This window comes from Mobula hypostoma, chromosome 29 (genome assembly GCF_963921235.1).
Source record: "Mobula hypostoma chromosome 29, sMobHyp1.1, whole genome shotgun sequence".
Lineage (NCBI taxonomy): Eukaryota > Metazoa > Chordata > Chondrichthyes > Myliobatiformes > Myliobatidae > Mobula > Mobula hypostoma.
The window spans coordinates 15,885,662-15,898,110 of NC_086125.1; the positions used below are offsets into that span (position 1 = coordinate 15,885,662).

At 40.3% G+C, this 12,449-nt stretch overlaps 1 protein-coding gene across 5 annotated transcripts in view; it reads left to right on the top strand.

Moving 5' to 3' along the window:
* The window catches only part of pnpla6 (patatin-like phospholipase domain containing 6), a 203,812-nt gene that overhangs the window by 124,264 nt on the left and 67,099 nt on the right, over nt 1-12,449 (top strand). For all 5 annotated transcript variants that reach the window (XM_063035875.1, XM_063035872.1, XM_063035871.1 and 2 more), the window contains 5 exons: nt 3,652-3,775; nt 4,663-4,776; nt 5,708-5,783; nt 8,831-8,977; nt 9,779-9,842. In XM_063035875.1, coding sequence (XP_062891945.1) covers nt 3,652-3,775; nt 4,663-4,776; nt 5,708-5,783; nt 8,831-8,977; nt 9,779-9,842 — 525 coding nt within the window. The remainder of the gene's footprint in view (nt 1-3,651; nt 3,776-4,662; nt 4,777-5,707; nt 5,784-8,830; nt 8,978-9,778; nt 9,843-12,449) is intronic.

Genomic DNA, 12,449 nt, shown 5'->3' on the forward strand with positions numbered 1-12,449 from the left:
TATTCAGAGTACAGGAGACATTATTGGCCCATTTGATCTGTGCCTGATTAGCTGCATGTGAGCCTCATCCCACCCTACATATTCTAACCTGGTCCCTATATTCTCCCATCTTTTCTCTTTTATGTAATATCCAACGACCCTTTGTATGAAATACATATTGTTTTTATTAATTTTGAATGGGAGGTTCCATAGTCTACTATTAACTTGAAGTTCTAATGAAAGATCAGTGATCTAGGATGTTGACTGATTTTTTTTCTTCCAACAAATGTGCCTCACATTTAGTATTTGCAACATTTTCCGAAGCTGTTGACTATTTGATTAAACTAGTCTCCCTGAAATCAATGTTAATTTAATGATGGCGTATCGACCGTAGTTTTGGCTCCCACGTGTCTCTGCCTCATCTACTGCCAGGCTGCTTCCCCACTCTCATCCACTCCTGATCTTGTAAGAGAAGTTTTGTGTGTCAATGTATGGGGATGTGTTTTCCCCAAACAGGCATCACGTTTGCTTTCTGGTTTTGGTTTTGCAACCTGTTAAACAGAAAAACATAGAACAGGATAGCACAGGAGCGGGCTTTTCAGCCATTGGTGCCTGTGCCAACCAGGATGCCAATTAATAATGCACCTCAGCCTGTCTATATCTGTTCCCTGCCTACTTATGTGCCTTTTAAATGTCACTATTAGCAGTCTCAAGCTGGTGCTGTGCTTTATAAAAACACTTGCCTTATAAATCTCCTTTAAGCTTTTTCCATCTCATCTTAAAACTATGCTGCCCAGTATTTAACGTTTCAGCTATGTATCTACCCTATCTGTGCCTCTGATTATTTCATATAATTCTAACAGGTTGCCCCACAGCCTCTGATACTCTAGAGAAATCAATCCAAGTTAGTCCGACCTCTTAACAACAGGAAACAATTAGTCTGAAACAAAATCTGATTCCTAGACACGGAGATTGTTTTTATTTTTGTGTATTATTTTAATTTAATAAATCTACTACTGTCTTGCTACACAGGTAAAGCAACAAAAATATTAATGTTATAGCCCTGTCTCACATTTGTGCTGGTTAGTGTACTTTCACAATTCGTACTTCAGTTTCTGAAGATAACTTCAATAATCTGGCACAGTCAAGGCTTTGAGCTGGACTAGTGGATTTTCTGGACGATTGACGTCCATTGCTGATTTCTATCAAAACCCCAATACACTTTTAATTGACTTTTTAAGATGTTACACAGCATTATAATAAATACTGCATAATAAGCTATGCTTAAATGGAATCAGGACCTAGTGAGTGGGAAGGGAATGCAGTAAACATCCCTGATGAGCCAGAGGGCTAAACGTTAGGAATTTCTGAATCATTAGACAGTAGATTATGAGAGTTTTACTGTACTAAAGGGATTAAAGATAATTTGAGAGATGGTGACTATTTTCAGTGTTATAGACACATTGAGTCATGCAGCGTGGAATCAGGCAATTGTTCCAGTACACCACACTGATTAGTGGGCACTTTCTGTACTAATCCCATCTCCCAGAAATTGGTACATAGCCTTCTACATCTAGGTAGTTCAAGTACTAGTCTAGACTCTTAATGCTACCAACAACTCTGTGTCCACCACACTATCTACCAGTGTTTTCCTGGCACTCACCGCTCTCTGAGTGAAAAAGGTGCCCCCTCAGGTCCCCTTTAAATCTTTTCTCTCTTATGTATATCTGTGTTCTCTAGTTTTATCCACCCCAATCTTCTTGCAAGCTACCTTATCTATACCCTTTATAATTTTATATACCTAAATTATGTTCCTTCTTAACCTCCTCCACTCCAAGAAAAAAACCAGACCTAGCTTCTCTAGTTTTTCCAGGGACTTGAAACTCTCCATCACAAGCAACATCTTGGTGAATCTCATCTACACCCTCTCCAGTGGTATAACATCCTTTTTTAGGGTACATGAAGTACTCCAGCTTTAAGGTTTGACTGGGATTTTATACATTTGGAGCAAAATTTCCTTGTTTTTGTATTCAGTGCCTCAACTAAAGAAGGCCGTATGCTCTCTTAACCACATCTGCCTGTGCTACCACCTTCAAGAATCTTTTGACCTCAATACTCTTCATTAGTCCTTTCAAAGTGAGTCATCTCATATTTATCAGGACTAAGCTCCATTTCTCAGCCAATTTCACCAGTGCATTGATATCACCATTTAGCCTACAACTACCCTCCCCACTGTCAACAACTCCAGTGATCTTGGTAATCTTTATATGATTGGAATGCAAGACCAGCATTTGGTTTGCATATTCCATGGACTGTTGAAAAAGGAATTTAAATAATATTAATAAACTGTGAATTTGATGCTACCTGGTATATTTTCATTTCATTTTCCACTGTCCACTTGCTGCTGATTCTCACTGGCACATCCTACTCCCTGGGTCTTTTCATTTTGTTCCTGTGTTTGCCACACTCAGAACCTAGTTCCAGTGTTCCTATAGTCATAGTCATACTTTATTGATCCCGGGGGAAATTGGTTTTCATTACAGTTGCACCATAAATAATTAAATATTAATAGAACCATAAATAATTAAATAATAATATGTAAATTATGCCAGGAAATAAGTCCAGGACCAGCCTGTTGGCTCAGGGTGTCTGACCCTCCAAGGGAGGAGTTGTAAAGTTTGATGGCCACAGGCAGGAATGACTTCCTATGATGCTCTGTGTTGCATCTCGGTGGAATGAGTCTCTGGCTGAATGTACTCCTGTGCCCAACCAGTACATTATGTAGTGGATGGGAGACATTGTCCAAGATGGCATGCAACTTAGACAGCATCCTCTTTTCAGATACCACCGTCAGAGAGTCCAGTTCCATCCCCACAACATCACTGGCCTTACGAATGAGTTTGTTGATCCTGTTGGTGTCTGCTACCCTCAGCCTGCTGCCCCAGCACACAACAGCAAACATGATAGCACTGGCCACCACAGACTCGTAGAACATCCTCAGCATCATCTGGCAGATGTTAAAGGACCTCAATCTCCTCAGGAAATAGAGACAGCTCTGACCCTTCTTGTAGACAGCCTTAGTGTCCTTTGACCAGTCCAGTTTATTGTCAATTCGTATCCCCAGGTATTTGTAATCCTCCACCATGTCCACACTGACCCCCTGGATGGAAACAGGGGTCACCGGTACCTTAGCTCTCCTCAGGTCTACCACCAGCTCCTTAGTCTTTTTCACATTAAACTGCAGATAATTCTGCTCACAACGTGTGACAAAGTTTCCTACCGTGGCCCTGTATTCTGCCATCAAATACACTCTGACATAGTCATAATTGATACATGATATTCATGTTGAATTTATCTGTCATTTTGGGGTCAGTTCATCAATCAAAGTTTACTTCATTTACAAAAGATGACAAAATAATTCCAATGAGGACAGCAATCATTGCCTGACAATTACTTTATTTGTTAATTTCACTAATTATTTTGCACTAGTTTTCGACAGGTTTGTTGACTATCACATCACATAAGCACGTGTGGGCATTCAGTGAATGTGAAGTGAGAGCCACCATTACTGTAGCTTTTTCCCATATCAAACAGGAGGTTAGTTTAATGAGAGCCTACCATTGAGAATGTCACAGAGACCAATTCTCCCAAAGCCTTTGTTTTGTTTTACAGGCAGGCTGACCGATCAGACTGCACCTACATTGTGCTGAATGGGCGGCTGCGATCTGTGATTCGAAAGGCTAACGGCAAAAAGGAGCTAGTAGGAGAATATGGGCGTGGAGATCTGATTGGCGTGGTAATGATTTCTTTTCCTTTCCTTTGTTGCCACACCTGCACAATATTGCTTGTATACTCAGATTAATGGACTGATTTGTTATCGCATCAGGAAGCGCTATAAATACAGCTGTCAGGTGGCCTCTCTGTGCTCTCTTGCAGATCAGGATATCCTAGATCAGACAATCTCACTAAATGCCTTTTGCTTTTCGCCATCCCAGCTGAACAGACGCAGTCAAGTTGCTGTCCTGCTTGCAGCAGTGCACAACACAAATAACTGTGAGGAAGTTGCTGCCATGTCTCTTAACTTCCTCCTGACCCATTTCACCTTTTGTGCTCAGCATGCCACTCCCATTGTGCTACAACCAGACAATATGTTGAATGCACCTCTAAGCTGGGAAGCTGCAAAGAGGGAAATGAAATTGTATTGGTTCTGACCATTAAGGGAAGGATAAAGTCTGCTAAAAATAAAGTCTGGGAAATAGTGGTGACGCTGTGTCATTAATGCCAGAAGGAAAGATGCATTTGTCTTGAGGTGTAATATGTGAAATACCAGAGATTTAAAAAGTGAAATGAATATCCCTTTATTTGGAGTCAACATCTATATTCCTTGGGATAGCTGGTAAAAATAATGGCTTTATATCTTGTATCGTATCAGTTTGAAAATTCTAACAACCAGTTCAAGGTGGTGTCTTTTGGATACACGGATGCAATTACACTGTAAATTACATTTCATTCCTGTCTTCAACCACATAGTTTCCTTACAGAGTACACATATACATAATGATGTATAATAATAATCGTTGTGAGAGACAGGCTGGACGGACTAGAAGGTTGTTGCTTGTCTGTCTCTGTTCATCTTTTGTAGCTTAAGCATCACTTCACGGGAAAATTTTTACTCTGGTTCAGGTGGAAGCCCTGACACGTCAGCCCCGAGCCACCACAATGCATGCTGTTCGTGATTCGGAACTGGCCAAGTTACCAGAGGGAACACTGAACAACATCAAACGGAGGTATCCTCAGGTGAGTGAGAAAATGGCTGATGCTTAGAAACTGAACCATGCTTTTTTTGATGTGCAAAATCGCACAGTGGATAATAATAACAGCAAGTTCGAAGCTACCAAACTAAAGTCATACTTCCTTGTTTCAAGAAATCATTACTGTAGTTTACTCTTTTTAGTAGCATTAAATTTCAATTTGCATGTCTCACAGATACTGCCACTTTCTAAACAGGCAATTATCACTATTAAGGAGATCTGCCAGAGCACTATGTGGGGACAAGGCTGAGGGCTGGCACCTGGGTCTCCTGGTGTAGACACCAGCGAACAGTGTTGAAAGTCAAAGTAAATTTATTATCAAAGTATGTATATGTATATGTCACTGTCACCTTGAGGTTCATTTTCTTGCAGGCATTTACAGCAAAATGAAGAAATGCTATAGTTTATGTAAACTATAAATAACAAAGACTGACAAACAACCAATGTGCAAAAGAAGACAAATTGTGTAAATAATTAATATAGAAAATATAAAATACTAAGAACATGAGAATATTGAATCTATCAGACCTATGTCTGCAGATGTTACAAACCCTCATCATTGGGTCACACATCCAAGAGTGTCTGAGCTAAAGGCTCCTCATTCGTTACAGTGGCAGTGCTCCCTGATTAAGAATTACAAGAATAATACACAGTCATAGCCTGGAGGGGTCAGTTCAGTTCGCATTATGTATTCATTTTATTTCTGAATTATTTAACTGTCAGAAGTCTGGACCTTTCACTCAAATTTCTTATTTCGTAATAACCTCACTGAGCGCATAAAGTACAAGAGGAAAATTTTACAGTGTATCATGACGGGAACTGAAAATGTCCTAACACACAGGATTACAATTAGAAATTCTGCAGCCATTTATGAGTCCAGTGCTTTTAATTTTTCTGTCAAACTGTGTGATTTGCAGGTAGTCACTCGATTAATTCATCTACTGGGCCAGAAGATCCTGGGCAACTTGCAGCAGGTGCATGGACCATTCCCAGGTAGAGTCTCAGACATGGGATCCGGGTTTGTGACACTTGTGTTCAATTGATTATGGTTGATTCCATTTCAACCATCTTGCTCAATCTCCTCCCTGCTTCTTCTCTCCCCACCCCCCCGCACTCCACCCTTTCTTCTGTCTCCTTTTCCTGCTTCTCCCTCTTCTTCAACCCCCATCTCTTCCTTCCACATTTCCTCTTCCCTTCCTCTGCTTCCACCATCTCCACATCGCTTCCCAGATGATCCCAACTTATCAATCACTTGTCGCTTTGATACTCTGTGATATTTCATCTTTTCTCTGACTCAGTATTCAGTTCAAAATTTTTTCGATAATCATCTCTTAATGCATTTTCAGTTCAATTTTCTACAACCCATTTTATTTCTTTAGTGCAGACATTTCTCTGTTTCGGGTCTGCACTTTCTTTTCTCGTACTGTTACCACCATCCTTCAATTGCATCATTATTTGTTCTGTCATTTAATTTTTTTGTGCTGTCCATTCCATCAGACCTTCCCCTTAGTTCTCTCAATCCACCCCCCTCCCCCAGCATCTTAAATCTGTTCCTCACTTCATAGTCGGATGAAAAGCTGGTCAATCTGAAGTAGTAACTCTTGTCTCTGTTTCTACAGCTGCTTCATGACCTTGGTATTTCCAGCACTTCATAGAGTTGTGTTTTTGTAATCACTGCAGTCTTATCTGAGGAGACAGCAAATTCTCCCTGTGTTATCTGTACTCAGTGGGGGGAAAGTGTTCTTCGATGCTTACTGTTCTCCCTATCTTGTGTATAAGCCCACTGATATGATCAAGTGTTTGTTAGACCATTGGGATGTATGTCAACTGCTGCAGGGCAACAGGTATCTTATTCCATATGGAAATTCTCTTCTTGACTGCATTTCCAATTTGTTAAACTGTTCTGGTTAAGAACGTTTCACAACAATAAAGAACCTCTCATATTTTAATCCTTGTAAGAGAATACTTATGTAATAAGTTATACAGCTATACAGCCTTTCGCTCCAATGGGTTTATGCTGACCACAGTGCCCACCCAGCTAGGCCCAATTTCCTTCATTCAGCCCACATCACTCTAAGCCTCTCTCCTGTATGCACTTATGTAGGTGCTTCTTAAATGTTAACAATTCTACCTGACTCAACCACTTCCCCAAAAGCATTTTCTCATCGCCCTCTGCATGGAAAAGTTGCCCCTCAGGTCTCTTTTTAAATCTCTCCTCTCTCGCCCTGAATCTATGCCTCCTAGTCCTGGACTCCCCTACCCTGGGGAAAGAACTGTTATTGTCCACCCTACCTGTGCTTTCATAATTTTAAATATTTCCATAAGTTTGCCCCTCATTCCCATATATTCCTGACGTTAGAGACCTTGACTGGTAACATCCTCCTGAGTTTTTTCTGCACTCTTTCCGGTTTATTGTAGTGTTCCTGTAACAAGTTGATCAAAATTGAACACCATGCCCCAAGTGCAGCCTCACTAGCAACTTGTACAGCTGCAACATAATGTCCCAATTTCTGTTCTCAGTGCCCTGCTGGTTGAGGCCATTGTGATAAATGCCTTTTTCACTACCCACATGTACCACTTCCTTCCTAGAATTGAGGACATTCTGACAGGCTGCATCATTGTCTGGTATGGGGGTGCTACTGCACAGGACCAAAAGAAGCTGCAGAGGCTTGTAAATTTAGTCAGCTCCATCTTGGGTACTAGCCTACAAAGCACCCAGGACATCTTCAAGGAGTAGTGTCTCAGAAAGGCAGCGTCCATTATTAACGACCCCCAGCACCCAGGGCATGTCCTTTTCTCACTGTTACCATCAGGTAGGAGGTACAGAAGCCTGAAGACACACACTCAGCGATTCAGGAACAGCTTCTTCCCCTCTGTCATCCGATTCCTAAATGAACATTGTACCCGTGAACACTACCTCACTTTTTTTTATATATATTATTTCTTTTTTTTGCACAATTTTTAATGTATTCAATATACGTATACTGAAATTGATTTATTATTGTTATTTTATTTTTTTGTTTTCTTCTTCTATATTATGTATTGCATTGAACTGCTGCTGCTAAGGTAACAAATTTTACAACACATACCGGTGATAATAAATCTGATTCTGAATCGCTCTCCTTGGATTCCATAGGACCTAACCTCCCAAACCAGCCTACCACATGAGACCTTGCCAAATAATGTCCAAATAGACAACATCCACTGCCCTACCTCATGTACCTTTTTGGTTACCTCTTCAATAAACTCCAAAAAGGTTTGTCAAGCTTGAATTCCCATGTGCAAAGCCATGCTGAATCCTCCTAATCAGACTCTACTCATCCAGAAGCTGATGGATCTTGTCACTCTGAATCCCCCCAGTAACTTCCTCACTACTTTTGTCAGTCTGACTGGCCTTGAGTTTCCTGACTTGTCCTTGCCACCCTTTTTAAACAACAGAACATTAGCAACCTTCCAGTATTCGGGGACTTCACCAGTAGTTAACAATGAAGCAAATCTCTGCAAAAGCCTCCACAATTTCCTCTCTGGCCTCCCACAAAGTCCAAGGATGTACTTGGTTGGGCTCAGGAAATGTATCTACCTAAATATGTGAAAGGCTACAAATAGCTCCTCACTTGTAATATAAATGTCCTCCAGAACATCTCCACTAGTTTTCCTCAACCCTTGAGCAAACATGATTTTCTCAGTAAACACATAAGAAAATCCCACACATTTAGACATAGACTCAAGACGTAGGCGATCCTGCTCATCTCTAAGGAGGTCTTCTTTCTCCCTAGCCTCCCATTTACTCTTACCTACCAGATGACTCACAAACTCACCCTGTTTGTGAGGGAGGTGATTTTTTATTCGATATAAACAAATGTAAACAAGACATCGTCTCATTCCTGATATAGTGCTGATGGCGGAATAGGCTAGTAATGTGTTACCAGAGTGCCTTCAGCCTCTGATGATGAGCTTTCATATGTTTATTTCAACACTAAATATCTCTACAAAACACCAAAATATACTGTATATATATTTTTTGTTTCCATTCTTTTCAGGTTCAAGCTTGGGATTTTCAACAGCTAGCAGTGCTGATGTAACAAACCCAACCAGTAACCTTTCCACCGTGGCTGTGCTTCCTGTCTGTGATGAGGTGCCAATTGTTGCCTTTGCCATGGAACTGATGCATGCACTCAATTCAATTGGTTAGTGTGAGTCCCTTACATAGATGTAGGAAGGAGAACACCAAATTCTTTGGCTTTGTAAATTCAGAAGGTTTTAGATTTTGAAAGAAGATCACCAACAATGCAAGTTTGAGAAATACTATGACTCAAACAAATGGTCATTTTGGACCCTAACCTTAGTTTCACTGTGCCTGTTCTGTTTATTGAATGCCAGTTTGCTGAAGTGAATACTTTCAGGACAGCGTGCTGATCTGCCTCTTTGTGTCAAGGCTCCCAGTTCCTAATAGTAGTTATAAGAAGGGAATTTGAGAACTGGTTATTTCCAGTAAGCATTTTCATTACTTATCATGATGCTCAGTGCCATACTGTGGGAGCCTGGTAGAAGGCTGTCCATTGGCACCGTGGCTTGTACATGAAGAAACATGCCTGTACTGTCACCTGTGAAAAAAGGTTAGCATTAAAGACTAAATACTAATTTGTACTCTTCTTAGTGTGAGTACCCCACTTTTTAACTTGTTGTCCACGTAGAAGATGTTATAGCAACCAGAACAAGGGATTGCAGGCAAGTTTCTAGCAATTCTATCCAGCACTTAGACTGGGTCTGCAATTTTTGTAATGAAGAAAACTTTGCAAGAAAATTTAAATAATTATAACCAGGATGTGCTGTTCTACTGAGAGGCTGGGGGAAATGGCAAGAAGGATATTTTGAGCACCACAATTGATGTAATGTTTTACCAGCAAATTGCTTTGCATGGCAGTCATTTATACCATTTACAAAGGCATTAACAATTGCTTTAAACTGCTGTCTTTATGACTTGATAGGACCAACTTTGCTGATGACGAGTGATATCATTAGGCAGCGACTGGGCGCATCAGCATTAGACAGGTAAGAAAGAAATACACTACAGGAATACTTCTAGCTACTGCAGCTAGAAGTTGTGGTTTAATTAATACTTGGTGAGATCTAGTATAAATAACCTGATAGAATTATAAACCTATTAGGTTACTAGTGAGCAGTGTAACCCAAAATAATTTGCACATGACAAAACATTTATGTTTGCATTGTCTTTGACATATGCATTATGTTTCCTCTTGGCAGAGTTGGGAAGGGCTTCAAACTTTCTTATTCTAAATTTCTCCTAAGAGATGTATAGGGTTGAATCTCAGTCTCCCTGGAATTCTCCAGTATTTCACTGGTATGTTACTTCTCTGATCCTGCACTCGGTCAGATTTCACTAAGGTTTAAATGAGAAGGGGCAAACTTTTTTAAAAATAATTTTATTCTAGTTAAGTCTTCTGAGTTTTAACGAGGTTCATTGATATGCATGTAATAATTCTTATAAAATGAATTTTAAATATTGTTAATTGTTTAATCATAAATTGTTACTATAACATTTATTATTATAACTATTGGTAACATTCTTGTTTAGTTGTGGTATCAAGATCCCTGCCAGAGAGTTGAGCAAATAATTGGGCTTTGTTTTGAATAGGAGCAGAATTAGGCCATTTGGCCCATCAAGTGTGCTCTGCCATTTCATCGTGGATAATCCAATTTTCCTCTCAGCCCCAATCTCCTGCCTTCCCCCAACCCCCCACCCCCTTATCCCTTCATGCCCTGGTCAGTCAAGAATATCAACCTCTGCCTTAACTATACGTAAAGCCTTGGCCACAGCTGCCTGTGGCAAAGAATTCCACATATTCACCACTCTCTGGCTAAAGAAATTCCTCCTCATCTCTGTTCTAAAAACACACCCCTCTATTCTGAGGCTGTGTCCTCTTGTCTTAGACAATCCCACTATAGGAAACAGTCTCTCCACATCCACTCTTATCAAGGCCTTTCACCGTTTGATAGGTTTCAGTGAGGTCACCCCACATTCTTCTGAATTCTAGTGAATACAAGCCCAGAGCCATCAAACACTCTTCATATGACAAGCCATTCAATTCTGGAATCATTTTCGTGAACTTTGAATCCTCTCAAATTTCAGCATATCCTATCTAAGATAAGTGGCCCAAACCTGCTTACAATACTCCAAGTGAGGCCTCACCAGTGCTTTATAAAGTTTCAACATTATATCCTTGCTTTTACATTCCAGTCCTCTTGAACTGAATGCAAACATTGTATTTGCCTTCCTCACCACAGACTCAACCTGCAAATTAACCTTTAGGGAATCCTGCACAAGGACTCCCATGTCCCATTGTACCTCAGGATTTTGTATTTTCTCTCCATTTAGAAAATAGTCAACCCTTTCATTTCTTCTACCAATGTGCATGACCATACACTTCCGGACACTGTATTCTATCTGCCATTTCTGTGCCCAACCTCCTAATCTGCCTGTCTTTCTCGCAGCCTCTCTACTTCCTCAAAACTACCTGCCCCTCCACCTATCTTCATATTATCTGCAAACTTTGCAACAAAGCCATCAATTCCATTATCCAAATCATAGACGTAAAATATTAAAAGAATCGGTCCCAACACAAGCCTCTGTGGAACACCACTAGTCACTGATAGTCAACCAGAGAGGCTCCCTTTATTTTCACTCTTTGCCTCCTTGCCAGTTAGCCACTGCTTTATCCATGCTAGAATCTTTCCTGTAATACCATGAGCTCGTAGCTTGTTAAGCAGCCTCATGTGTTCATGAGTAGCACCTGTCAAAGGCTACCTGAAAATCAAAGTACACAACATGAACTGTTTCTCCTTTGTCTATCATGCTTACTATTTCTTCAAAGAATTCCAACAGATTTGTCAGACAAGATTTTCCCTTGAGGAAACCATGCTGACTGTGGCCTATTTCATCGTGTGCCTCCAAGTACCCTGAGACCTCATCCTTAATAATCGACTCCAACATCTTCCCAACTTCTGCCTCTCTCGCTTCTTGAAGAGTGAATTTTGCATCTTCTGTTCTGTCTTTTCACTGAGATTAGTGCACAGCATGGAAAGGAGCTCCCTTCAAGCAATCTGCTTCATGGAGTCAAACAGCACAGAAATGCCATCGGTCCACTGTGTTCATGCCCACACCCATCACCAAGTACTTAACCACATTCATCCCATTTCAGCGCACTTAATGGATAGATGTGTATATATTGGCAATTCAAGTGCTTGCCTATATTCATGGGCTGTTTTATTAACTCATTCCCTCTCCCAATTAGATTAGTTTTACTAGCTTCTATTCAATTTGAAAGCTTGCTGTGTGCATGCAATTGTATGGAAACTATAAACAGTAAGTTACACAGCTGAGTATTATCTACACTTCAGTGCAAAAATTCAAACACCCACTATTTCTCTTTTCTGAAAGTGTCTGGAATACGTGATAACCCCATGAATGTACAGTGTGATAATATAAAATAACTAAAGCACAATAAATAGAAAATCTTAATGACTAATACATGTAGAGCAATATTTCCCCCAATCTTGTTCCTATCAACACCCACTTATAATAAATCATAAATCATTCAAATGTTCTGGGTGGAATTTACTTGCTCTATTTACACTTGT